Here is a 27,986-nt window from a genome sequence, read left to right on the forward strand (position 1 = left end):
TAAAGTTTTTAAAAAGTTTAATGGAGCCAATAAGGCATATAAATCGTGTTCTGGCAGACATTAAGACCTGCTTTCTCTTACCAAAGAAAATGGCACATGTTTTATCAAAATTTGACAATCAAGAGTAGAGGGTACTGAGAATAAGCGTCAGAGCACCAACTAAAACAAAAACAACCAAAAATAAAAAAATGTTATATTCAACTCAGAGGGACGAACTAGAACCAAGGCTTAAGGGGGAGGTTATACAGCTGTTCCTCAATCTCAAATTCCTTTAGGAAGAGGAGTTCTGGCCACTTGTGGGCAACGCTTCACACCACCAAACGCCCATTCCAGAATCTAAATGGACGATAGAAAAACAAGGTAACTCCAAATGCATTTCTGGGCATATTCCAAAGGGAAGCTTAGAAGTATTCATAATACACAGGCTTGTCTGTTTCAGGTAAAATGACGGATTGCTGTAATTCTTCCTGCTATTATATTCAAACAAAAACTGATCCACTTTCGCAAAAATTTAGAAATACCTCACTTCTCGTTCCTAGTTTTAGTACGGAATTGACTTTTTTTTTTTTTTTTAAATAAGGGCTAGATCTGTGAGTACAGAACTTCAGCTCACACATTCCATTCACCTCCCACCCAGTCAATGAATATTATGGTTAACTCGGCAAAGTTTCTTCACAGAAAGATTATTATTAAATGGCTGAAGGAACTGCAAACTTTTAACAAAGTGCTGTAAGTAATTAACTGGAAAAACCCTTACACTGATTTGCAATGGTCTTTTCAGGATAAAAACAGGAAGTTAACTGATACTGGACTACGAGTTTGCAAGGAAACATTTTCACTGTCCTACTTGATATATAATATAATAATATGATAGAATAAGTTACAGTACCTGGCAGGCTGACATCAGTTCTTCATCTAAAAAAGACTATCATTCAGTTCAAGATATTAAAAATGAAGAGGAAACAATCAAACATGCTCTAAAACATTGTGGCTACAAGAGGTCTTATAGGGACTCAACAGAGGATCTACTCGGAACCTTTACTTAGGTCTACCTAACATCTAGAGAGCCTCCATGCGATTCCATCTCTTCCAGAATGAGATTCCAAACTGCACTTGTTAGGGGGAGAGGGACCGGAGAACGGGGTGTTGCTACTTAAGTTGTGACCACATTATTATAGCAGATAAAAGACCTTTACCTTCCGCCATTCCAGTGGAAACTGCACACAAAGTAGGGCATTCATGAAAAATGTACTACGGGACAAGAAAGACTGGAATACCAACCCTCCCCCACCATCCATCTCCCTCTCGCTAATACTGAACCGAAAAGGAAGCCCATCCTCAAAGTTCATGACCTCTCTACTTTAGGTCCCCCTTGAATGCAGTCTACGTGTTTACATTTACCATAAGGAACAGTACCCTGCGTGGGAAGTAGTACTTGTCTTAAAACGGGAGTATTTTAAGCCTACAGGGTCAGTCTGGGGGCAATTTAATAGTATTGCTACTTTTAGAGCGCTAACACACACAAAGTGAATCCGATAAAGTTCTGTGTATTGATTCAATATTAAGTATTAATTGCATGACCATCATAGCACCTCTTTACATCACACAATCACCAGAATTAGAAACTGCTTGGAAAACTAAAAAACGGGGCACAGTCCAATCATCAGACGTCGCACACCGTGACTCCGGAGAGCCCAGGTGCGTGATAGAGTGCTGCTGCAAAAAATGGAAGCCTGCAGATCTGACGAGGAAGCCAAATCGTGGGTTTGAGATCATTTTAGGAACCTGGCAATACTGTTGAAGCAAAATACTCAACACAGCAGAAATGGACCAAGGGCGGGGGAGGGGGGAAAAAAAAGCATTCTATAACCAAATAAACATCTGATATTTCCTTTCCCTTTGAGAATAAATACAGTTAAGGTCACTTTTAGCCTTGGAACGGATATATGTTTGCCTATGATGATCTTGCTAATGACTACACGATATCTGATGTCCTCTGCTAGGATTATAGTTTTAAGAAAGCCATAGTTACAAGAGGCATCTACTGTAAATACCTAGAACTTCCTTTTATGGCAACCACTATAGAATTCACTTGTCTGAAACAGTGAACAAGGGAAGATGGCCTCATGTTTCCTTTGCAATAATAGTATATGTTGAGGATCAAGTGGCTTTCAAGCAGCATGGTGGGTGTGAAAATGTCTGCAGTTTAGATCATTCTGTTGCGTTTATGGGTTGGTGAGTCTGTAATGACATCGCCACACTGGGCTGAGGTACGCTTTCTAGTTCCACCATTGTCCAAGTGGAGTGCCATTTCTTCTGATATGAAAGTGTTCAAATCGACATCATGGAGTCCATTTCTCCTTCGACTAGCATTCGATCCACTGCTTACATGTGTAGGAGAGCCTGGGGTACTCGAACGCACGCTTATACTAGCCATTGCACCACTAAGACCTAGGAAGAAGAAAAGAGGTTTTAGAGTTGCTCGATTATGTAACCCTCTTGAAAGCAACCCACTTTACGTTCAACGTTTCATAGGGTCAAAGGACGTCTTTCCTGTTTTCTTAAGGGGTCACCAGGGAGCAGTTACGTTTTCTTCCGGAAAAAACCAATTGCTGGGCTTCGGACGTAGGAGATGTTTTATTGGTAATACTACCAGTATTTGCAATATTGATCGTTACCAAATCCTGGAAGCATCTTAGGTCGCAAGCACCATGCTAGGCATACACACCTATCACAGAACCCTCCCCTCTACTCTAGTCGGTTTATGTATTACTTGTAGTTGATGGCTGAGGACAGCAGGTGCTTGCTTTCCAACAGGACAATTGGGTTATCCAGTTACCCCCCACAGATCCTTCCAGTGTGTGTTATGTGCACACAGGGGAGACCAAGCAATCATTTCCAGGCCTGAGTGGGCTTGTTCCAACTACCCCTCCAGGTAAGTTGACTTCGTCATTTATCATCCACAACAGTGCACTCTCAAGCCCAAAAAAGGGATCACTATTAAAAAGTATGCTGGGACATCATACTTTGCCCTTGGGCAGATCAAGCTGTATGATCACCCAAGGTCTGGACTGTATTTGGTAGATACCCCTTTGGACAGCCTAACTTATTACCGTATATAATCCCTCAGAGGAGGGAACACAAGGATGGTATAAAAAAAATCCTACTGCTTTCAAGGCTGAATTAAATCCAGAACAGACCCAGCCCTTATCGTTGGACACTCAACCCTCAGACTCTGGAATAGCTAAGGAGGCAAACATATGTTCCACTCTGAAATGTACAGGATAAACCTGTGACAGGCAGAAGCGAGGCCAGGAATCATTAACCATAGTGCTGAATTTGAAAACCACGGACAGTGGATTTGCCTTATGAACTCCAACCCCCTTACGTTACTCTAGCCTCACACAAGGGGTCTTGTTATTGCTGGACTAAATTTACAGAATCGGATCTAGTATAACCCATGTTCCCAAAGAACAGAACTTGTACCTTAGATTTTAAAATAAGCTTACAGGTTTGTTTGGGTAGGGGCCCGCTCTATTTTTATGCTCTGTAAATGTGATTTAAATTTGAACATTAAGTCGAGAAAAAATTCTCTACTTTCTACCACATCAAATCTATTAATAAATTCCCTTTGACACCGTTCTTACTCTACAAATACCCTGTGAACACTCTCAGGCATGTGGCCTCAGCAGTCTCCCTTAGGCCCGTCCCATTCTGCACCACACACCTCCTCTGAACTGCTCTCAAACTCCCTACCTGGTACCGATCGGCCCTCTCGGAAGATGTCCTCCCCCTCCCCACTGTTGGCCAGAGGAAAGCTGATCACGCCCCTCTCTAGCTCCACTCCATTGCAAGGCTGGTGCCTATTAAAAAAAATTATGTATGACAAAGGCACTAAACTTGGAGCACTTCCTGTGTTAGGCACTCTTTTAAATTTCATCTCAAAATAATCCTATTGACCTATTTTTTGACCAGTTTTGCGGATGAGAAACCATGGTTAAAAGGTTAAGCAAGCGACCCAAGGTCACACAGCCAGCGAGCAAGAGCTGGGACTCAAACTCAAGCACAATCTAAGACTTCTCCTTCACTGTGACACTGCCCCTTCTTCAAGTCAACATTTCAGCAGGAAGTGGTGACAGGGTCTAGGGCCTAGCCTGCCTTAGGCCTCACTACACAGTGACTTTCTCTCCCTTCCTGCCCTCTGCGCTCCCACCGGGAGTGTGCGTGGCCAGAAGCAAAGGACCTATTGTTCCTTCCGAGGGTCGGGCCTGTGGCTGCCTCCCTTCCGTTTGCTCCTGCTGACTGAGGCCCCTAGTTCCTCCAGCAGCTCCTCCCCGAGGAGGCTTCTTTCCTGGTTCTCCTACCTCTCTCCTTTTTAGTCTCTTGCTGGCTCCTCTTCCCTCTTGCTTGAAACTCTCCACTCCTTCCTGTTCTCCAGCCTGCCAGCTCCTTCCTCAGTGGCCTTTGCAGGCTTCTCTTCTGCCCCTGACAGGTTGGTGGCACCCAGGGTGGTGTCCTTGACCCCTTAGCTCACCTACAGGCATCGTTTTCCACAGGAGCAGGCCTTTCTCCTGAGCTCAAGGACCCATTCGTATTTCTAACTGCCTGCTGGACATCTCCAGTGTAACATCAAAAAGGAACTACGCTTCCTCCTCAGCCCACACTGGTTTATTAAACACATTGGAAAGGAAGGGAAAAGGAACGTCCCAGGCTCATCTTACACAGCACAGTAGGATCCTTTAGGCTCTTCCTAGCAACAGGGTCATTTCACCTCTACCTAATGCACATGGTGCCTGGCACACAACATTCACCGAATTCTCAAAACAGGAGAGTGCTTCAAAGTCCTGCCCATTTTGAAATCCACTGAAATCCAAAGCTGCTGACGTTCATTCACCTCTCCAACGCCAGGAAACAAACCCAGGTGACTCTCTTCTCTTAAATCTTTGCCTTATCAAGTTTAAAAAACTCCAATTATTCCCAAATTGCAGGCATTTTTTTTTTCAGCTCTCCACCAGTTTGAGGGGAGACCTGTACTTTTTTTCTAACCTAGCAGCCCACAACAAAATACTAAAAAGTGTCCATGAACTTAAGACAATAACCTTTTCATAGCTGTTTCATAATGCAGGAAGTGCTAAAGTAATTACACTGCAGAATGTGGGCCTTCAGCACAAAACTGGGCTACTTCAATAATTAAACTGAGGATCCCTTTATCATTTGAAACCACCAAGAGAACTCAATAGCCCCCACCCACCCCTCCCCAGAACCCCTCGTTAACATGGCAACATGTTTAACACCTAAGGAAAGATACCCAAGGCTCACAGAATACTCCACCAGAAGTGAACAGGCACATCAAGCAAATACTTCTATTGCTTCCACTGCTATTCTCCATGAAAAAGAAGAGACATTAAATTATCGACTTGGTCAATTTGAAAATTCCCCAGTAATTGCTGGAAAATCGCAATCTTTTTTCTCTTGGGTGTATGACTCAGGGCTTAGTTGGGAAGCTAAAGTCAAGTCACAATGTGCCACATTACCTGCTTCCTATCTACTCTCAGCAGCGCAAATTCTTTTCAAAGTTTAACGATCTAAAATCTTCCCCAAAAAGACTTTTCATAAGTGTCAAAAAAAAAAATTAAGATGAACAACCAAAAAATATATTATTTTAAACAGCCCAAATTTTATTTTATAAACCAATGACAGCTACTGGAAGATGCTTCAGGAAACCTTAGCTAAGCCACATGAACAATCAGGCCTATACAAGTACAGAAAGTCTGAACATGCTTCAGAACTAAAAACTAAGTTGTACGGCCCAAGGGCATACAACTTAATTTCTACCAAAACACACGTTTTCAAAAGGGCTATGGGAATATCAATTGACAAAAGCAGCAGAACAAGTAGTATGATTAGACAGAAAAGTCTCAATTGCTTAATACAAGATAAACTCAATCAGTTTTAAAGTTTCTGCATCCATTTTAAATGATTAGTGCAGGAATAGGAAAAAAAAAAAAGATTAGGATGACTTCATCATACTTTGAAAAGAAAGCTCCCACCGGAGCTAAAACAAAGTCACAGTCCAAGTTATAGGAATCTAGGTTACATGGTCAATTGTTAAAAGTAGCACATAACTATTATTTTCATACCAAGTTCATGCTTGAGATAGTAAGAAAATCCTGTTTTCAGAATTAATTACATGTCATTCCAGTTTCCCAGCATGGAGTCAGGTGACAGGCACAGAAAGAGCAAGTGCAGAACCGGTCCACCTCCCTTCCTCCACCCGGTAGCCCAGGGCCTGGGGGCTGCCTCTACACTACTTGCTCCCCAACCCCCTTTGGCCTGTGAGGGCAGAGGGCCAGCCCGGGAGGAGAAAACGCGGGCTGTCATTACAGTCCATCCACTCAGCACAGGCTCAGGACCCTGGGCAGATCTGCTCCAACAGTTCTCCCATCTCCAGTATTAAAGGGGGGATTTGAAATCCCCACCATTTGAACAAAGTGGTAACTTCCTGACTGGAACCCCAGGACACTGGCATTCTTGCATTTCAAATGAATTGCGCTATTCAAGTGGGTAGCACTCCCTTTGCAGAGTGGTGTTCTGAGGTTTTAAGCAAGTACTTGTGTGTAGAATGTCGTGTTTTAAATGCACCAGGGAAGGAGTTCAAATTATTGAAAAAGGAGTTCTACTAAGATTTTAGTAATTTGAAGTAGATACCACTCCCCACCCCAATATGTAAATTGTAATACTGAATTTTTATTGAAGTAAAGCACACTAAATCAAACCAATTACAAAGATACATGTGTCACACCAAGAAAACATTTTCAGTTATGCTGACAGCCCAATGCTTTCAAATTTTTCAAAGACAGTTTTAATGCCATGGGAAAAATGCTCACGACGTTAAAATGAAAAAAGCAAGATACAGTACCATATATGCAGTATGATCTCAACTATGAAATAGTTTTAATATTTATACATTGAAAAAAAGACTGAAAGAAAATGCACCAAACATTTAACTGTAGTTATCTCTATATAGTGGGATAACAAGATACTGAATTTTTTACTTTTCGGAAATTTTCAAACTTTCCAAGAAACTGGTATTTATAAATCAGAAAACTAGTGGAAAAATTAAATTCAAATGTTAAAGTGCTTCATAACTACCAGTACTAGGTGAGAAAAGTGACTGAGGCATGGCTACATGGACTCCTTTTCACGTCAATGAAAAAATGTCCAACAAAATTCTACTTCAAGTTCAAAACCAATTTCGCATCACTGATGTTGGTATGGTAGCTTTAGTTAAGTCCTACCCCAGAAACTTCAGCAGCTAATACCTAATCTTAATATACAGAAAATGCCAACTTTTCATCAAAAATGTTAATGCTGTGTTAACTGCCTTCATTTTTCTTGTTCTCAAAAGCTGGCTTGAGCAAAGGCCATAATTTAGAAATTCCAGCCTGCAGAGGAATTTTAATTAAAGAAGATTCTTTGAAATGATCAATTTTAAGCAATTAAGCGATGAGACTGCTTTGGTGCATTAATCTCTTACATCTTAATTTCCAAGTAAGTTTTTAAAAACGTTTTACTGTTAAGTAACTATTAACAGTTCTGTATTTCAGGAAGATGCAGACTGCAACATTCAACACGCATTTATTAAGTCCCTACTCCCGTGTTCCACACACTGCACTAGGAGCACAGACAGGCAAGAGAAGGACTTTGACAGATGGATGAAATCAAAATCTCCCACAGGTCAGTTCCAGTTAGTCCTCTGCAACGGAAAGTTACAAGGAGTTTCGTATATACTATACCATCAGTTTAAAAACACTTAACCTAAACATCTGTATTAGCTATCAAACATTTATTTCTAAATATTTAGCTCAATGGATGGAAAGGGACAAGAGTGATAAGGAAAGGGGAAGAAACAGAACCAAACACAATTACTTCATTTCTTCTTAAATGTATTGGATCTCAGGTGTCTAGCAAATCCTATCAAGAGGCCTTGTTCTCACCAAAATTTCTTAACTCTCTTCTGTATCGCTCTAGTGCACACAGGTCCAAAAATGTTTTCTGACAAACAAACAAAAGCTACAAAAACCTGTGCTCAGAGAACGAAAACCCTATTCATTTAGGTTGCCCTGGAATCCACAGGTTTCCATAAACACTAAGAGAAGGAGGTATCAGTTTTATACATTGAGTATGACAAATTAGGAATTTACCTTACATTTTTCCTAGGTAAAAATTCCTATCTGACCTTTTATGATTTTCTGAAAAAGCCCTACACCCAGTTCCTCCAGATCCAAGAATCTTTCAAGCAATTTAATGATTCAAGAGACTAAGGATCACCAGGTACGTAGCCCAGAGAAGACTGCTAGGCAAAAAAGGAGGAGCCAGAAATGGAGTTTATTCAACTCCTAGGGCGATGGTACTGTACCTCAATCTGACTGCCTGTGTTATTATACTTCAAAAGCTCTAACCAAATTCTATCAGCCTAGAAACTCAAGGATATTATGTAACTCACCTTTGCATCACAGACCCTACCACTAGCCTCTCTAATAAACAGCACTTAGTACTTAGTGTTCACCAAACCCTGGGCAATAGAAAAGGCTACAGAATGACAATATATACTTTATTTTTAAATGACCACGACTTTCACAAAAGGATCTGAACTGCAGAAATCAAACTCCTAACACCACATCCACCAAAAGGGAGGGTTTCAAACTAAAAAGGGTTCAGACGCCAGACTTCCATACTAAGGAGTTGCTGTCTTAAGTCATTAAGTGCTTTCTTTAAAACAACAAATGCTCTGTTTCTTTCCTTTGTTTGAAATTCTCCAGGGTCACGTTAAAGGCTAGCCTACCTAAGCCCCTTTCAGTACTTATACTAGTGAATGGGGCGGCCCACAGCCTTTTTAAAACTTGCTAATTTTTTTCTTTTTAAAGATTTTATTTATTTAACAGAGAGAGAGAGAACACAAGCAGGGGGAGTGGGAGAGGAAGAAGCAGGCTCCCAGCAGAGGAGCCCGATGTGGGGCTCGATCCCAGACTGCTGGGATCACGCCCTGAGCCGAAGGCAGACGCTTAACCGCTGTGCCACCCAGGCGCCCCTAAAACTTACTAATTTAAACACGAAATGAACTTAAAACCGGGCAAGGTTAGATCCTAAAGCCAAATGCCAATGACAGCAATTCCCACCAGTGCCTATTATGACACCAGACCCTGCATGCTAGGGGTCCCTGAGTGTGAACGGATGGAATCTTACAGAAGGGACAATCCAGACCCAGTGAGGTTGGCTCCTAGTACCTCAGCCAAGAATGTCATCAAAATGACTTCAGAACTATAACCCAGTGTTTCTGATCTTTATAGGAACAGTCTGAACCACAGCCAGGAACCCACAATCTAAGAGAAGATGTGAGTGAGGAGGCCTTGTATAAAGTTATCAAAAGAGTGAAGTCTGCCTTGGCATCCAGCTGCTTCTCACAGCCTGGTCTCTCTCTTCCCGTCCATGAACACATGCCCCATTCCTACTCTGGACCCTTTTCACCTAAACCCTCTCCCCAATAACGAACAAAACTCAGAACAAGAAGACCAGATTTCAATCCAAGGCTTTCCAATTGCTTGGGCAAGTCAACTGAGAATCTCTGTCCATCCAGTAGAAATAGAACAGCACCAACTTCCCTGGTTTATATCAACATGAAAAATGAAAAAAGTTCCAGATCCTAGCAAGTAACGTAATTAACAGTAAGTTTTACATTATCCTTCCCTCCTGGAGTGATATACTCAATTTAAAAGGCCATCCTTACTGAAAAGGGAGGGGGGGGAAAAAGTATCCTCAGAGGCTACCCGAGCTCTAGGTCTACTTTTGCAGTGAAATGTCACCCAGAGGCAAAGAGGGCGCTCACAGGACTTAGAACTAATCAGAAGTCCCACTTCTCTGAAGGGAAAAAACAGTGTTGTGAAAGGGTAGGTAGGTACTTTGCTTACTTTCTCATTCACTCTAACACCTTACAATAAGTATATCGCCTTCCACAAAGGAGGAGACTGCCTTGGAAACGTTAACCATATTGCCCAAGGTCATACTGGGAATGTAATCTACACACAAAAAAGCCTAACTACTCTTCCTACTAAAGAGTACCAGAAATGCAGCAGGTCAAGAGCCATTCATCTTCAAGCCTACTAAGATTCATTTATGACAAAAAACCAGAGACAGATAGAAAATTCACGTATTGTCTGATATCTTTAAATAAGAAAAATAAGCCTAAAGATCTTTCCCATCCCACCCCCAGACCCATGGGGGAGGGACCACAAATGTACAAATATGGAGGCACAGTGGTTAAGAGCATGCACTTTGGAGACAGGCAGATCTGGAACATCTATCCTACCACTTCCTAATCTGTTCCATCGAAGCCAAATAAACCCCCTTTCTTCATCAACAAAATGGCAATAACTCAAGGCAAGTGCAGGATTAAATGCACCTCCTTAGCAGAATCTGGCACAAAGTAAACACTAACATAGCTGTAACAGTGCATCATCTTCAAGCCCTGTTCAAAGTCTCAGTTGTTCTAATTTAAGGAGTTTCCTCCGCAGCTCTCCTAAGGTACACACCATTCTTTCTACCCTCACTGCAGTCATCCTGGGATCTAAGATCCTCAACTCTTCTGAAAGGTTCTCTGCCCCCACTGTGTTATATCCATCCACTAACAGACCTCTGAACTCTGTTCAACTCAGAACACATCTACAGCAGGTTCTTTGCCAGGTTCTGTTGAAGCCAGAAGCTTTAAGACAAGGCCCTGCCCTCAGGTAGCCCCAATCTACTGTGAGGGACAGCCAGAGAAGCAAATCCCAGGGGAGAACAGACTAAGAGCTCAAGGAAGGCTCCAGAAGGGCTTCAGAACTGCAAGGAAGCTTCATTTTGGATGAGGCGCTTGATGCATCTTTAAGTATGAGCAGGCAGAGGGAAAGATCAGGAAATGAGCATGGAGGTATTCCACAGATGAGACAGTACGGCTAAGATATCTGACCCCAAGGTCAAGACCCAATCAGAAGGGCCTTGCAATGCCGTTCTCAGTTCTGACTTCAACCTATTAGCCATAAATAAAAGTTTTCTTCAGTGAAGTGACAAGATCGAAAAGACTACTCCAGTGGCCCCAGGAAAAATGGACCGTCGACTGGGTCATCTCGGGGCCAGGAAGCAAGAGCAGGAAGGAGATTATTCCCGGAGCCCAGGCTCATCTCCTCCAAACAGCCTTCTCTTAATGCACAGCCAGGCAGCACAGTAAAATGTCCCTTTCTACCCCTAGAATATCTTACACATCCCACGTTCATGACATTATAAAGTAAATTATCCAAGTTTGCGTTGGCCTCAACAGAAAAGGAAATACTCTTCATTTACACATTCCCATAGACAGCACAGAATTTGCCATGTATGCATCTGAATGGCTCAATGAGGAAAAGACAGGTATTTGCTAAGGGGGCTGGAAGGGCTGCAGACATCTAAAACTTCTGCAGGGATGCTGTGGTGTGGACATCCACTAGAGGATGACGGAGCACACGCACCAGGCAGTCAGGAACAGGGGCTAAACTACAAGTATGGGGCCTTGCAGGAGGCGGTTAGGGCTTGATAGAGTGTAATCCATGTCAGCAAAAGAGTCTGAGGAAAGGATCGAGGCTGAAAGAGCATAAAAACAAATAAAATAAAATAAAAAATAAAATAAAATAAAATAAAATAACCAAAGAACAAAGAAAAGGCAGGCTCCAGATGAGAAAGGATGACTAAGAAGTAGAATTAGAAAGGGAGACGGAGAACCACAAAACGGTCCAGAGGATTTTAGGTCCATCTGAAATTTTGTTACATGAAAAACGAGGTAGCAGGTACTAATTCAGCACTTGGTAACTTTTCGATGTTCTAATTTTAAGACAAGGATTAATAAGGCAAGGACAAAAATCAGTTTAGCGCATGCTTACGTATTTCTCTGACTTCTTGGTAAGTTTAATATCCAGATGACTAGGTCCCATGGTACACAGGAAAAAAAGCAACCTATATTGCAGACCAGTGCCAAAATAAAGCACTGGATTATATTCTTTAAGCCTCAATAACCAACAGATTTGACTGAAACTGTTTGATAACCATTAATTGATGTATGTATGACTGAAATTGTGTTAAGTCCAAAGCTGACAAGGTACTAATCAGAAGATCTTACTATCATACCCTCAGTGTCTACAGGAAACAAATGCTCTACAAGTATCTTACATCTTTGCCATTTTTTTTTTCAAATAAAATGCATATTTTAGGCTGTATGCAGGTGTGTTTGGTATAGGAGAGTATTTAGGAGTTGATCAAGAAAAACTACAGGGGAAAACGTCCTCTCATAAAAAGGGATAGGATGATGTGACCTCATACACTCATGTTTGCTGTTTATAAACTTATTAAGTATACTTCAATATGCAACTCTTTTCCTTTGTCCCCCCCTCCTTGTAGTCCAAAACCTCATGAATTTAGACTCTCCTTCCCATGCACTAAGACCTTCAATTTTGACTTCAACTACATTTCACAGATCTGGCTAAGCAATTATATGCAAAACTAAATTCTAACAATGTACCCTACCGAAAATGTCTCCAAATACATTTTAGAAGATCATCTGGACAGTTTTCACTTCAATTTACAGACTATCCAGTAACTCAGATCAGGAGGACACCTGGTTACAAAGTTGGTCATTAATCTACCTTACAATTTAGTCAACAATGCCCTATCACTAGAAATCATTCCAATCACTTTAAACACCCAAACCAGACTAGCTGTCTCCTCAATATACTGATGTTCTCTAAAACCACTAAGCACAAAACTCGGTGTAATTTATGTTTTTGTATATTCTTCCAAGGGGCCGTATTACTTGACCACAACAGTGTTTCAACTACATGAATTCAGTGTAGGAATCTTAGGAGTAAGAGTACACAGAGTCTCCAGTATATCCTGCACTGGTGCTTGAAGGGAAAGATTATTTTTCTACATAGCTTTATAATTAAACTTTCTTGAACCTCACAATTTAAATGTAAGATTATAAAGTCTCTTCTTAAAACTACATTGTTACTAAAACTCCAAAAATTCAGGAAAATAACAAATCACAAGCTTAACAGTCAAAAAAGCGTGGGGCAGGAGAAACCTGGCACTTTTTACAAGGTATACAACTGCACTAATATTTTGTAACAGAAGTGGCATCTGTGGTCTTAAAACTACCTTCTAAACTATAGTATGATACAGAAAAAAGAAACTTTAATGAGAGAGGTATGGAATGAATCATAAATGCATCTGATGATAAAGAAAATCAGAATGCTTAGAGACAACTACATCCAGCTCTATTGTGCATGGACAGGCCAGTCACCTGACACTACACACACTTCCAGTCATCTGTTCCAAACTTAATGGTAAAAGAGGTGAACTCTGTAACTGAGTAAGAACAGATCGACCTCATTTTTGCCTGAGTTTGAGACGTTCTGATGACAGGACTATTCCCCTACATTAGAAACAGCCAGCAGTCCTAAGTACTGCATCCATGTTATCAGGACTTTCTTGCAATAAATGTTTGTGTTTTTAACTTATCATAAACTATCAGGAGGAAAAAACACTTTTTCCAACCCCACGCTCTGATTAGGGTTTTAGGTATAGAATCAAGGTCTGCCAAAGAGAACAAGAATCTGTACAAGCCTTAAAGCTTCAAGGACACAGAAACCCTCTGCATTTATATCCCACCCTTTTTAATACGAGGTTACTTAGTTTCACATGACCTAAATTACGGCCCAGAAATGTTCGCTTTTAACAGGTCTCCTGACCTAACTAATTACTTCTTTCCTCTTAGTCACCTGTATCATCCATGTTTCCTGTTCAGTTCCAACTAAGTCTCATTGCTTTGTTGTTCTTTTATTTTTACAGCAGTATTAAATGTCATGTAAGCACCTCTTCCAGCTCTACTTGTAAATCTGTATTAGAGAGGGACAAACAACAACAGACTTGTTGACTACACACCCCCAGGCTTCTCCAGTAATACGTAAAGCCCTTAGCCAAGGCGGCCTTCTTATGGCATGTCTGGCCTGGGGTGATGGTGACTGTCCTGACAGTCCTGACTATCAGACCTAAGGAACAACAGACATAAGGAAAGTCACTTATTCTTACATCTGTCCATTCCCACTTGGGTCATCAACTCTCACCCTTTACAGGCACACTCAATACCTGAGAGTGTCAAAGGGAGTTCCCACGAGAATAGCCCAACAACTACCTGCCTCACTTGCCTGCCGCTGACCAGGCTCTCCGGGCAGTCAGAAATGTAACAGAATTCTTAAGACACAAGAACTTCCTCTTTGACTCAGAATAGTAAGAAAACATGTACAATAGTAAGTATAAAGCAGTAAGATCTAATCAATGTTGCAAAAGATTCTGTTATTGTCACACTGATAAGCTCAAACTAGCTTTCTAAAAACATTTTTTAGGATGGGCTAGCTAACATTCAAAAAATTGCCCACGTTAAGTTCTTAGCTTACATTCTACTTAAACATTTCTAGAGCATGTAGTTACTATAATAGACAAAACACAGACAATATATCTGGACCTAAACCTAAATGTGAAAATGGGTCCACAGGCACACTCTTAACCATTTTTCCAAAGAAATATGTTTAAACGGCTTTACCATGCAGAGCTATGGCTTCCCGGAAGGGTTGCAAATCAGTCTCTACAGATGAGCTAGTTTCCGTTGAAGTAGCTCGGTTAGGGGACACTACAGTCAGTCTTGGGGGAGCTCTAGAGTTTCGTGGTGGAGGAACTTTTCCACACAGGAAGCTGATCAAATCTTCTCTACGAATAGTTCTTCTGCGCTTTTTAACCCAAGCCAACACATCCTTATTGCGTCGCTGATAGCCAATCTGAATTCCAATATCAAAACTTCGCTGATGAGTATCCACGCTTTCTGTTAGAAAAAAAGAAAAAGAAAAAAGATATATGATGATCAGTAGAGCCATGCTGCATTCTCTTCTAAAAGAAAACCATTTTACAAGTGAACCAAAAGGAGTATCGTGAAGTATGTGGTTCTCAAAGTTTATTGGTAATCCATTAAACTAAACTGTATTTCATCCATATTTGAAGTGTTATACATGGCACTGAATCTTAATGGTCTAAATTCAGAGTTAACACATCATGTAGACCTAGAGCTTCTGCCTTGTTCCTTTAAAAAAATATATATATTTTTTTAGGTTTATTTAAGTAATCACTACACCCAATGTGGGATTCGAACTTACAACCAAGAGTTTCATGCTCTTCTGAATGACCCAGCCAGGTGGCCCCCAAAAACAGTAATTTTAAATAGAAAGCAGGACTACTTTTTGTTAGCCAAGTTACCATTTTTAAAATGCTATTCCCTTAAAAATCTTGCTAAGCTTAATCTAATTAAGCTAGCCTGTTTAACAATACTAATGATGGGTAAATTATTAAATGTGTATTAGTACTATACTCTGCTTCATGTGAGAAAAAAGGTAGTAAGAAGACCTTGAGGGGCACCTAGCTGGCTTCAGTGGTACAGCATGGGGCTCTTGATTGTGTGGTCATGAGTTCGAGCCCGACACTAGGTGTAGAGTTAACTAAAAAAAAAAAAAAAAAGACGACACTGTAAGTGGTACTAGGATTCCCTCTATTGCAAAGAGGAAACAGCTACTGAGCACTGAGCCACTTTAGCAAGGTCACAGAATACATAAAAGAGCTGAAATTTTACTCCAGAGTCTGTGGTTCTTAACCACTAAGCTCTACTCTCCTTCAGAAATGAGAAATCTCACAATTAATTCTAAGTAGGAGCACACATCATTCAACAGATGACTAAATATCACACATCACTTAGGCCACCTGCATTTACTATGTCATTTTGGGGATGCATTCCTACTGAAAGGTTCAGCACCAAGAACTGGGAACACACTGAAGGCAATAGCAAACATTTTAGAAATCAAGAGGAAAACTTAATTCTGACTGACTATTCAACACCAAAACCAAACAGCACAGTGGAAAGAGAAAAGGCTTCATTCATTTCCCGAGGTATACTTTCTTTGTGCTTCCAGTTCCCAACAGTTTTCCACAACTCAATCATTTCCAAAAGACCCTGCCTTAAAAATCTCTCAGACTGGCCTCCGAGTCTCCCTGTAAATAAATACTACCCCTGTATATATGGAACCCACATTTTCAATAAATGATCCCTAACCTTTTGGGAAATTTAAGTCATAGCCATTTATTTTTAGTTGAACTGCTAGGCTCAGAGAAACTCACAAGTATACCTTTAATCACATTAAAGACAACTGTTCCATTTATCCCTGAGCCTTCTGTAAAAGCAAGAAATCTTCTGTAGCACAAAGAATCATTCCTCTACTACTTTTCTGGGCCATGATTTTTTAATTTCTTGTCTAAAACACATTAACTCAGAAGACTCTGAAAGAAAAAGCAATAACCAATAAAGAGTTGTGTTCCAGAAACAAACACAGTAATTCAGTACAGAGGATCCCAAGCTGCATGAATTTGCATTATTAAGCAAGAATGTAAGAGGGAAGCACAAGCAGAACTTTATCACAAGGCCTATTCCTTAGATGATCAGTCCTTACTGCTAAAAAATCTTCCAAACAAAAACATGGAAGAAGTTGTCTATGGGAGCACTCTTAAAAACAGTCAACTCCATCACAACTTTGAGAAGTGGGTTACTCCTATTCTAAAGATATAAAAAGCACCTTTGGAATGAAGTAATTTCTCTAGTGTCTCATTACTAGAATATGGCCAAGTTACAATGTGAACCAACGGCTTCTAATTTCTCATTTCATCATAAACAAAGCAAGCATGAACTCCATTTTAAAAGTACAAAACATTGGGACGCCTGGGTGGCTCAGTCAGTGAAGCCATCTTCTGCCTTCAGCTCAAGTCACGATCTCAGGGTCCCTGCTCAACGGGGAGTCTGCTTCTCCCTCTCCCTCTGCCCCTTCCCCCCAACTGTGCTTGCACATGGGCACGCAAGATGTTTCTCAAATAAATTAAAAAAAAATTCTTTAAAAAAAGGTAAATAACATTTAAGAGGACACTACAGCACTTTCCAATCTCTTAAAGACTCAGATAAAGCCAACCTTAGGGGTAGATAAACTCAAGATGACCTTGGTAAAGCTATATCTAGAAGAGTGATTCTGAAAGAGCTGGAAGCTTTTGAAAAAGAGAAAACAAAGTTTTGAGCAAAACCTAAGTCCATCCCACAGCACCACAGAAAGGAGAAATGTTAAGTGTGAACCTCAAAGCAACCAGGTTTCTACAAACCTGCCCTACCTAAAAGAACTGTTTTACTCAAGCTTGTATGTAGAGAAGTGGGTCCAAACAGAATGACCAAGGAAATTTTATTTTTCAAGAACCAAACGGAAGTAAGCCCAGAACTGGAAGTACAGAGGGGAAATGTTGGAAGCACAGAAGGACGACAAGAAACAAGTCTGAAGCAGGCCTGCACAGTGCAAAAGCAGGATGAAGCAGGCATTTAAATGTACACCTGGCAAACCAGACAGCAAAACGTTCTCCCTCAACTGGATACAAAACTCAAGAGCCAGAGGGAGGGGGGACACCTGAGATGGTTATTTAAAAAACTGACGATCCGGGCACGCCTGGGTGGCTCAGTCGTTAACCATCTGCCTTCGGCTCAGGGCGTGATCCCAGAGTCCTGGGATCGAGCCCCACATCAGGCTCCTCCACTGGGAGCCTGCTCCCTCCTCTCCCACTGCCCCTGCCTGTGTTCCCTCTCTCACTGGCTGTCTCTCACTGTCAAATAAATAAATAAAGTCTTTTCAAAAAACAAAACACAAAAAAACTGACAATCCAGGGAAGAAAGCTGGCTACGTTTTGGTTTGACTGAGGACACAACAAGAAGTCCCAAATATCAGATCTGCAAGGGCCTGGGGCTTTTTTTTTTTTTTTAAGTAGGCTCCACACCCCAATGTGGGGCTTGAACTCACGACCCCGAAATCAAGAGTCACATGCTCTACTGACTGAGCCAGCCAGGCGCCTCACGGGAGGGCCTGATGCTTCAATCACAGGTCTGAACAAAGTTGGAAAATGCAATATTCACTGGTTTAGATGAAAGATAGTTATCCACGTTTGATGCTCTTCTAAAATTTACGCAACTAAAAAAAATTTTTTTATGTAACCGACCAATCATTTCACCTCAGAAATTGTGAGCAAGCCTCAACATCAGAACCAACCAAGAACAAACTAAATTATCAGGCATTCCACGAGCACTGACTTCTACAGATTAGAAGGTATAGAAAGAGAACAGCAGGCATGACATTTAAGGTTTTCAGGTACCTGCTTTTGCACTGCCTGTGCATAATTTGGTTTGATACCAATCACAGCATATCCTGAAAGCCAAATCCAATTACTTTACCACCCCGATTAATCCAATTTCAGTTATTTCCCTAAACAGAAAATCTCACGTTGAAACAAAAGCATTTCAAATATAGTCCTTATGTTTAGGACTTTAAATAGTTACTTGGTTGAAAATAAAACCCTCCTATCATACCCTGAACCAAACAGGAGAGACGTGAATACTTACTGGAGAATCTTAGGCATGACTAGGCTGGATTTTAATGTAATCACAGGCTAATTTAGTGTACAGAAGCACAATAAACACACACACAAGCATGGCTTTCCGAAGGCTCTCTGCCAAAGACTGCTGTGAATACACCTGAACCCTGACAAATAGACATCCAAATCCTAGAAATGCAGAGCACAGAAACTGTGGGGACAGTCTTATGTCCAAAACTATTTTACTGAAGCCGAAGCCACTGTGGAACAGGGCCATAAACTTGAAGGTTAGGCAAACCCCAAGGGCATCAAAATGTCAATCTAACCTTTAAGCACAACACATTCATTTCCTTATACAAGAAACAAACTGACGCAGACAAGTAACAGATGTCCCGTGTTTCTTATGTTTTTAAGGAACTTTTTATATGAACAGCTGAAATGGACTTAGAGATTCTTACAAGTCTAATCCTCTCACCACTGGCAGGGAACAACAGGCACAGAATCACCTGATCTGAGACAGGAGACCAAATGCAGAGCTTTCTTACATGATACACAGACAAGATTAATCCAATTTCACTATTTATAGCTTTTTGATATTCACAAACCTTATGTGAGTTGGCCAGAGCAGACATCCCAATTTCTTAAACAAGGAACTGGAACTGAGGCTCAAAGGGCCTTGCCCAAAGTTAGGTAAGTGACAGAGTTCCTTCTACAACGTAGTTCTTCCCCAACAAAAGAGAAACCATCTCCCATCCTCCTTAGAGGACCTATGAAGTGTAAGAGCACGTTGCTATCTCAAAGCAACATTTCCAAAGAATACTAATGACTACAAAATATTCAAACTTAGAACTTCAACCTCCACTAGTCATCCAGTCTGCCACAGGGGAAAAAAGCATTTAAAATGTTTCATAAGAAACAAAGATCTAAATTGTAGGCAAAATAAAACCATTTTCCAACTGTTTTGAGAAAACGACTCATGCATTCCCAGACAACGTAGCATCCAACAACAGGTACCAACTTCTAGCTATTTAGATAATTAATTTTTCACCTAGCACACACAGAAAGGACAGGAGCCAGGGAAGAACTGTAGCAACCCCATTTGCCTGGCATCCAATCCTCATCCTCCCTCTCCTAAAGGTACTCCCCCAAGTTTCAGTTTGGATAGCTCTGGGGTAAGCTTCCTCCACAAATTCAAAGAGTGGAACATGTGGTTTAGTCCTAATCTAATCTGCATAGCCCCAAACAGCAGCTATGATACTGGTTCTGAGTACACATGTGACCCAATTCTGGCCAAGAGACTATGGAGCAGGACAGTGTGAGCCACTGAATGAAGTCAATGCTACCCTCGGCCTTCATGTCAGACAGGAGCCAATCCATGTCCACACCACTGAAGCCTGTCTGCTTGTATTTCTGCTTACCTGCAATCAAAACATCCTTTTACAGAAAAGTTACACAGAAGAAAATGTTTTCCACAAAAATTTACAAACAGAATCTACAAATGGTGTTAGGAATGACTGAGGCCACAGCTCCTTAAGCAAAAGTTAAAGAATAAAACCTAAGACTTAAGGTTTCTAATTGGAATCCATATTAAGGTATTTTGAACAAAGTCTCAAAGCTCAGTAATAGTTTTTTGCAGAAAGGAGAGTCACAAACCAGCTCCAGAAAGTCAAATTTAAGAAGATGAAATTCCACTATTTGTCCCCAGGTAGAACATGTTTTCTCTGACCATTTGTTTATATGTCAATCACTCACCACTGGGCCCAAAAATTTTCAGCAGACCAGCTCAGTTTCACTTTATGTTCAAGTCCAACATGGCCATGCTGAAGTGAGACAGCATGTTACAAAGGGATCTGGCATCAAGAGATCTCAATAATAAGGACTTAAAGGGCGTCACACCATTTTCTCACCTGTCAATTCTATTTACTTGTACCCTCTTAGGGAAAGATGAAGAAGGAAAGCGCCACGCCACAAAGTTTATTTCAACACAAGAATAAATGCAAAGACAAAATACAACCTAGAATTTCTTCCCTTCATTTTAAGGACTGCTCATAGCCAGAAACACCTGGAAATCAGAACTTAAATACCAACAAGATCAGCACTTGGAATACTCACCATACACCAGCACTAAACTCAAATCTTGTCCTCTGAAGTAGGAGTAACTTATCCCCAGTTCCAGTTGAGAGAATGAAGGAGCACCATGGTGCAGTATCTTGCTCCATCATCTGCCTCCCGGACCACACAGCTAAGTAATGACAGGCCAAAACCAGAACTCATACAACCTAGCAGGAGGCCTAGAAAGCCTAACAATGCTGGCCTTCTTCAAGCACCGCTGGAGTACAGCTGTTCCCTGGGCACATGCTGCTCAGGGAGAGAACCAGAAACATCTTTCACACAAACAGTATCAAGAGAAACCTCTCAACATATGTGATAGTACTCAGCATGCAACAAAAGTCTCAAATGCGGTTTTTAAAAGTGGAGACAGAGGCGCCTGGCTGGCTCAGTTGGTAAAGCATGTGACTCTTGATCTCAGGGTCGTGAGTTCAAGCCCCATAATGGATGCAGGGCTTACATAAAAAAAATAAAATTAAAAATATTTTTTAAAGAATAAGTATTTAATTAAAAGTAGAAGTAAAGAAATGGAACTTAGCATAAAACAAAAGTAAAAGAAGAAAAAAACATTAAAAACCTGAGAGAGAGAGAACCATTAGGGAAATGCTAAGAAGTGACCCTGTGCGGTGTGATCAAGCACTGGGTCAAGGATGCTGCTGAAGTGCTAAGGCGCCAGCACCCACCTCAGGCTGACCACTGGGGCTCCTAGGATAGCCTTGTCCCAAAGGACAACCACCAGTCCAACCTCTCTTCTGAGCAAGAAACCCCAAACAGAAGTAGTGAGCATTAAACAAGGAGAATAATTCCTAATGGCACCCAGGAAAATCCAAGGAGGGTGCTTTAAAAAGCAAACGACTAGGTGTGGCCAAGTATTTCCCAGGTAAGCATGAACCCGGGGCTAAATTAAAATGACCTCAGTAACTTTTCACTCCCCTCTAGAGTCGAAGATATCAAAAAATATACTAGGCCAAGAAGAGAACATAACTGAAAACTAAACATCACCCTCTTTAGATTTACCAAATCAAGGTAGAAACAAGAACGAGCAACCAACATTTTTTCCTCCCCTTTCCAAAAGAGGATACCAAAGTCTGGCCCTACAACAGGGAGAGAAGGAACCACACACTCCATTTTCCTGAATTCTGTCCACACTGAGGGACAATTCGCTGTCCTCTAAATCCTTCCAGCCAAACCAAATAACTGAGCGGTCGACTTTTTAAAAGCCCATGTGCTCCTTTTAGGAGTTATCAAGAACCTGGTAGAAGTGCCAACCTCTCCCCAGTCTGCAAAATGAGCCATTTGTAGTTTGCCAGGTAAGTGTTTAATCAGACAAAATACAGAAGTACTGCCCGCTTAAAGACATCCTTCCAAATCTCCCCCTTGTAAATTACATCTAAATATTTAATCGGAGCTATGAACAATGATTTAGATTTATCACTACTTAATGCTGCATGCACTAGTGACACTACCTTGCCAACTGTACTGGTTCTATTTAAGGTATCTAATTATTCCGGGGCGCCTGGGTGGCACAGCGGTTAAGCGTCTGCCTTCGGCTCAGGGCGTGATCCCGGCGTTATGGGATCGAGCCCCACATCAGGCTCCTCCGCTATGAGCCTGCTTCTTCCTCTCCCACTCCCCCTGCTTGTGTTCCCTCTCTCGCTGGCTGTCTCTATCTCTGTTGAATAAATAAATAAAATCTTTAAAAAAAAAAAAAAAAGGTATCTAATTATTCCTACAGCTGTAGTCCTGTTCTCCAAAGACTTCACCCTGAAAAAGAGGAATGTGAGTATCTGCAGAGCATTATCTCCTCTCCTTCATTCAGGTAAAATTATGTTGCTACACTACCAAATTCCACATACCACAACTTACCTTCCCTACCAGGTAAAAAAGGATGCATTTACTTTTACAAAAACAGGATACAAAATAAAACCAGTTCTAACAATCTAACACATTTGCATTAACAAGAATATATGATTTTCATTTTTTAAAAAATTAATGTCTCTCTCAATCTTCTGAACAAAGAAAATAAATTATAAAAAGCAATTTCAAATTAAGCAATCCAATTTGAGATTATTTCAGAGTTCAGCTTCTGAACCCATCTTCTTATATGAAGCACAACACAAAACTGTCAGCTTTAGTCCTAAAAAGATACAACAGTACACAACAGCACCAAAAATTAAAATCTAAAGAACATTCATATTTTTGTATGGCCTAGGCAAAGAGAGGCATACAAAAGCCACCAGAAATGGTGCCATCCCCCCCTTCAAGCAAAAATCAATTGCAACAAACACATGGATAAACAGTAACACCCCACACACAACAGAATGCTACTCAGGCAAAAAAAAAAAAAAAAAAAAAAGTTGGGGTGGGGGAGAGGGCCAAAATGGACAGTGAACTGCTTATTAACACCTGCATCATCAATCTCAGAAACATGGGAAGTGGATGCTATCACGCACAAAAGACTGTGCCATAAGGCTCTATTCAGGACCTTATGGAAATGGGAAACCATATACATGGCAATCAGATCAGCGGTGCCAGGGGCTTGGGTTGGAGATAGATGCTCTATGTCTTCACAGTGTTTGTCCAATTCAAGCTAGGATTCTTAAAAGAGTGATTATACAGCACCCAAATTATACTCCAAGAAATGAGTTTTTAAAACAAGTTTTATGTATTATTTCAAATTTTTCTGGATGAAACCAAGAGCCAAGTCAGACAATGCTGAACACCCTCAAGCACTGATGGATCTTAGAGTAATTTACTCAAGAGTCAAAATTTAAGGAACTCAGCTACATAAAATCAAAGTTGACCACTGGGGCATCATCTGTATTTCCCTTTTCTCGTAGGCCTAGACTATGAGTTCCTCCTTCCCTAAAACCAACATTCAATTCACTGGGTTTCACTTATGTTTTCAAATTACTATACCAAAAAAACTGCAAATTCAACCCACAACATCTCACGATAAAAAATATTTTTCCTATAGAATGCTGCCATCATTGCACATTCTTACGCAAAAATAAGAATCTGAGAAGCAAGTCTCTCCACAGCCTGTGTTTTAACCTGTTTTATTTTGAAATGCACAAAGTCCAATACTGTTAAGCGCAGCTTCTCCAAGTTTGAAAGCATCTGATTTAATTACATTTTTACTAAGATTAACAGTCAAATTCAAATCCTTTCTCCATAGAAACCTTGCCCTGGAAGAAACATCAAATCCAAATTTCCAAATCTTCAAAATCATTAAGACACAAAATCTAAAGCCTTGGTTACTGAGAGAGCACGATGAACATTTACTTACATATCTTCATGTCATGGGGAGGGGAGAGGATTAGCTCCAGAAAAACACTACCATAAAACATATATCAATGCAAACTCTGATCAGACATTTCTGGCCAACAATATGCAATCAGATATGCAGTAGTTTTGAAAGCAAATATTTAAACTTGCTAGGGAAGAGGAGTATGTTAATGTGCACAGATTATTCCAAACAGCTAGTTTTCAACGCACTTAAACGCTACAAAAATACCTTGGTCTAAGCTGCCTAACTCAAAACTCTTTTCCGGGAGGTGCTCACCTCTCTGTCTGTGGCACTATAAATTCCCTTCTTCCCTGGGCGCCCTCTCCAGTGAGAAGCACGCCTCACTCGTCTCCCAGCTCAGAGCTTCTCAACCTCCACACTACTGACATTTGGGGCGGGGGAGCCTATCTCCTGCAAAGCAGGATATTCAGCAGCCCCCTCTTAGCGATGACATTCAAAATTGCCCCCAGTGTCAAACGTGCCCGGGGGAGGTGAGAAGGGGGTCAAACGCCCCGGCTGAGAAGCAGGGATCTAGCTATACTACCCCGGGCACTTGGTGGCTGGACTCCGCAGCAGCAAAGACTCCGGCAGTCTGGATCCGGGGAAGGGTGTCTAATACCCTCGCAGCGCAGGGCTCAAACCCTGACGCAGGCTGCCCTTCCCCTTAGCCGGCAATGCAGCAAGGTTATCTTTACCTTTGTAGAGGTTGGTGACGGCGGTGGCTGCGTTTTGGAAGGGGACCCAGAGAGAAAGTCCTGGCTGCTGACACACTCGGTCTGAAAAAGCCGGGAGGAAGGAGGAAAAAAAACACAAAAGACAGAAAAAGAGACAGAGAGAGAGAGAGAGAGAGAGAGAGAGAGAGAGAGAGAGAGAGAGAGATGTTATTTGGGCGTCAATCACTCCGGAACGGCCATATTAGGTCTCGCCATTTTGTTCCAGGGCTTCAGGATCCCATACTCAAGTGCGAGGACAGCAGGAAGGGGGTCGCGGCGGGGGCCACGGCGAGCCGCTGGGCCCAGAGGCGCAGCCCCGGGACGGCGGCGGCCGAGGGAGGCGCCCCCTCCCAGTCTCCGCCCCGAGGCCGGCTCCGGGCACAATGGGCCGGCCCCGCCGCCTCCCTTCGCCATTTTGTGACTGGGGGCCCCTCCCCTCCCCGCCCGGCCCGGGGGCGCCGGCAGCCGGGCCCCAGCCGCCAGCGGGCCCCCGAGATAGGTCCCAAACGGGGGCGCCCCCCGCTCCGGCCCCTAGCTCGGTCGCGGCCGCCCGCCGGGTCCGCCCCCGCGCCGCCATCTTGTGGGGAGGGGGCGGTGGGGCGGCGGCGGCGGCGGCGGCGGCGGCTCGGTGGCCCGGCCCGGCGGGCGGGTGAGAAGCCACCCTCGGGGCTCTCCGCGGACCCGCCGACCCCAAGGCGGCGGCGGCGAGGCGGCGGCAGCGGCAAGATGGCGGCCGCGGACCTCACCTTTGTAGAGCTGGGCCACGGCGGTGGCCGAGTTCTGGAAGAGGTGCCACAGCTTCTGCTGCTTGTGCTCGGGCTGCGCGGCGGCCGCCGCCTCCTCCTGCAGCTCGGGGGACAGCTGCTCGTCCTGCTCGGCCTCAGCCAGGCACTGCCGCTCCCACTTGGAGAACCAGTGCTCCGGCCCGTGCTCCTGGATCTCGGCCTCGCCCTCCTCCTTCCGCTCCTCCATCCTCCGCGGCCTCCCGCGGCCTCGCCTTCGCCGCCGCCGCGTCCTCCTCAGGCGGGGCCCCCGCGGGAGCGTCGTCGTCGAGCGGCCCGGCGGCGGGGCCCAGCGGCCGGCGGCGGCTCCTCGCGGCGGCCCAGGCCTCCTGCACCCCGACGGCCTGCGAGACCCGCCCCGCGGCCCCGCGCTGTCCGGGACGACCCCCGCCCCGGGCCTCCCCACCCCCGGGCCCTGCCGAAGGTCGCCGCGGCCTGGACGACCGCCGCCTCCCCTCGCCTCGCCCGCGCGAGCCCGTCTACCGCCCGCCCATGGCGCCGCGGCCCCCTAGGGCCGCCGCCGCTGACCGCCGAACCCTCCGCGATGCCCGGCCTGCGCCGCCGAGCCCACCCCAAAGACTGAGGAACGTCGTCGTCCCCGCCGCCGTCGACGCCTCTGCGGCTGCTGGTCCCCGCCCTCCCCCGCCCACATGCTGACTGGGAAGCACCGCCCACTCGGCCTCGGCTCCCCTGCCCGGTTGGGGCGCGTCCGCTCCGCGGGCCCTCATTGGTCCGATCCGACCGGTTCCGCGTGCCGGCCTCTGAACACAGCACCGTGATTGGCTCACCGTCCTGTCTGGCTGACGTAACCAATGGGCGGGGGGAAGGGAGTGTGTGTCAGGAAGGATGGAAAAGGAGGGGGAGGAGCTGACAGTGGTTGCATCCAAGCCAAACGGGGGAGGTAAAAGGTACGCATGCGCACTTGCTTGCTTCCCCCCCGCGGGGCGTCGAGTGGAGGTCACGTGACCCGGCCCAGGGACCGCGCCCCGGAGGGGCTTTTCAGCAGCGTTCCGACCCCGGGGGACGTAAATTTAAGTCGGGCCACCGTGCCTCGGGGACGTTGGGTGTCTGGGGCGGCAGTCTTCTTGCTCCAGCACTTGGCCTCCAAAACGGGTAGGGACGTAGAGAAAGAATAAAACGGCCAAGTTGGCAGAGTGCGCCCCCCATCTGTTTATTTCAGAGTTCCCATTTCTCGGATGGGCAAGTTGGGCTTCCAGGCCCCAAGAAAAACTTGCAAGTGGCGAAGCTAGCGGGCCCTTCCTGCGGCCCGCAGCCCCTCGGGGACAGCGTCCCGTGACGCGGCCGCCAACCCGCCAGGGAGGCCGCCAGTGAAGCGGAGCGCGGGACGGGACGCCCCGGCCAGGGTGACGGCCCCGCACCTGTCCCCGCGAGCACACTCCGGGGCCACGTGTGGCCGCCTGCGTCACGCGCCAGCCCCCGCCTCCCCCGGCCGGAACCCGCGTGGCCGCCCCAGGTGGACCGCCCGGCCTCCGGTTAACCCGCGCCGCGCGGCGGCCCCGTCAGGGCCCCCGGAGGAAGCAGCCACGCAAAGGGGCGATGACCGCACAGAGGCAGAACCGGCCCTTCAGATGATGCCGGCGAGGGCAGGAGCCACCCAGGGCCTGCAGAAGTCGGCCAGGGCACCACCTCCCAGGAGCTGCCACAGCGCGCTCCTGCAAAGCAAGGTGGCTTTAAAGCCATCACTTCTGGACTAAAATCTGACCTCCTCATTACGGCCTGCGAGTCCCTGCAGGATCTGTGCCCGCCTCCTCTGTGTTCATCTCACACCATCCTCTGCGTGGCTTGTGCTGCCCAGTCACGCTGGCCTTTCTGTTTCCCCAGGACACCAGGCTTTTCTCTGCCTCAGGGCCTTTGCCCTCACAGTACTGTCTCTCTGGAATCTGGCTCGTTCTCAATTCTCAAGGCTCTGCTCAAATGGCCTTTAAGCACAGAGCCCTTGTCATACCAGCCTTGTTAAAGTAGAGCCTTCCATACTCCTATTGCCTGGTTTTATTTTTCCATACCCTGAATCACTTCCTGAAATGATCCTACGATTGATGCGTTCACTTACAGGTCTCTTGTCACCAAAAAGTAACTTCTTGGAGGGCAGAATCTTGGCACTCTTGTTCCTGGTTGAGTCCTTAAAACATTCATAAGTAGGGTGTAGGAAGAAAGGGGGTTAGAGGCCACCACAGAAAGGACATGCCAGGCAGAAGTAGGGGTCATAGGGGAACCCCCAGTTCTTCAGGCAACCAGAGTGGGAGCAGCAGGTGGTGCCCTTTGTCCACCCAGTATCAGAGGCACACAGCCTAGGATTTACCTATTTGTACAAGCACTACAAAAACACTCTGTTGACTCTGTAATATTAAAAGAAATGTTTTTTTTCAAGGGCACCTGAGTGGCTCAGTCAGTTAAGCATCTGCCTGTTGCTCAGGCCATGATCTCCAGGGCCTGGGATCAGTCTCACATCGGGCTCCCTGCTCAAGCCTGCTTTTCTCTCTCCCTCTGCTCGTCCGCCCTGCTGGTGCTCTCGCTCTCAAA

General features: G+C 44.1%; 1 protein-coding gene across 2 annotated transcripts; it reads right to left on the reverse strand.

The window, feature by feature from the left end:
- CUNH16orf72 (chromosome unknown C16orf72 homolog) lies at positions 1 to 25,722 on the reverse strand. 2 transcript variants are annotated; one of them, XM_040635339.1, is made up of 4 exons: positions 25,410 to 25,693; positions 24,646 to 24,726; positions 14,663 to 14,938; positions 1 to 2,451 (listed from the first exon to the last, which is right to left on the reverse strand). In XM_040635339.1, the coding sequence occupies exons 1-4, from the start codon at positions 25,633 to 25,635 to the stop codon at positions 2,207 to 2,209; spliced, it is 828 nt and encodes a 275-aa protein (XP_040491273.1). In that variant the 5' UTR covers positions 25,636 to 25,693; the 3' UTR covers positions 1 to 2,206. The 2 variants fall into 2 exon arrangements, with proteins under 2 accessions (XP_040491273.1, XP_040491274.1); XM_040635340.1 differs by lacking the exon at positions 1 to 2,451 and adding an exon at positions 5,658 to 7,756 and having other exon boundaries at positions 25,410 to 25,722.
- Between the last annotated feature and the right edge of the window lie 2,264 nt (positions 25,723 to 27,986).

The sequence above is a fragment of the Ursus maritimus genome, unplaced genomic scaffold, assembly GCF_017311325.1.
Source record: "Ursus maritimus isolate PB19 unplaced genomic scaffold, ASM1731132v1 scaffold_2, whole genome shotgun sequence".
NCBI classification, from domain to species: domain Eukaryota; kingdom Metazoa; phylum Chordata; class Mammalia; order Carnivora; family Ursidae; genus Ursus; species Ursus maritimus.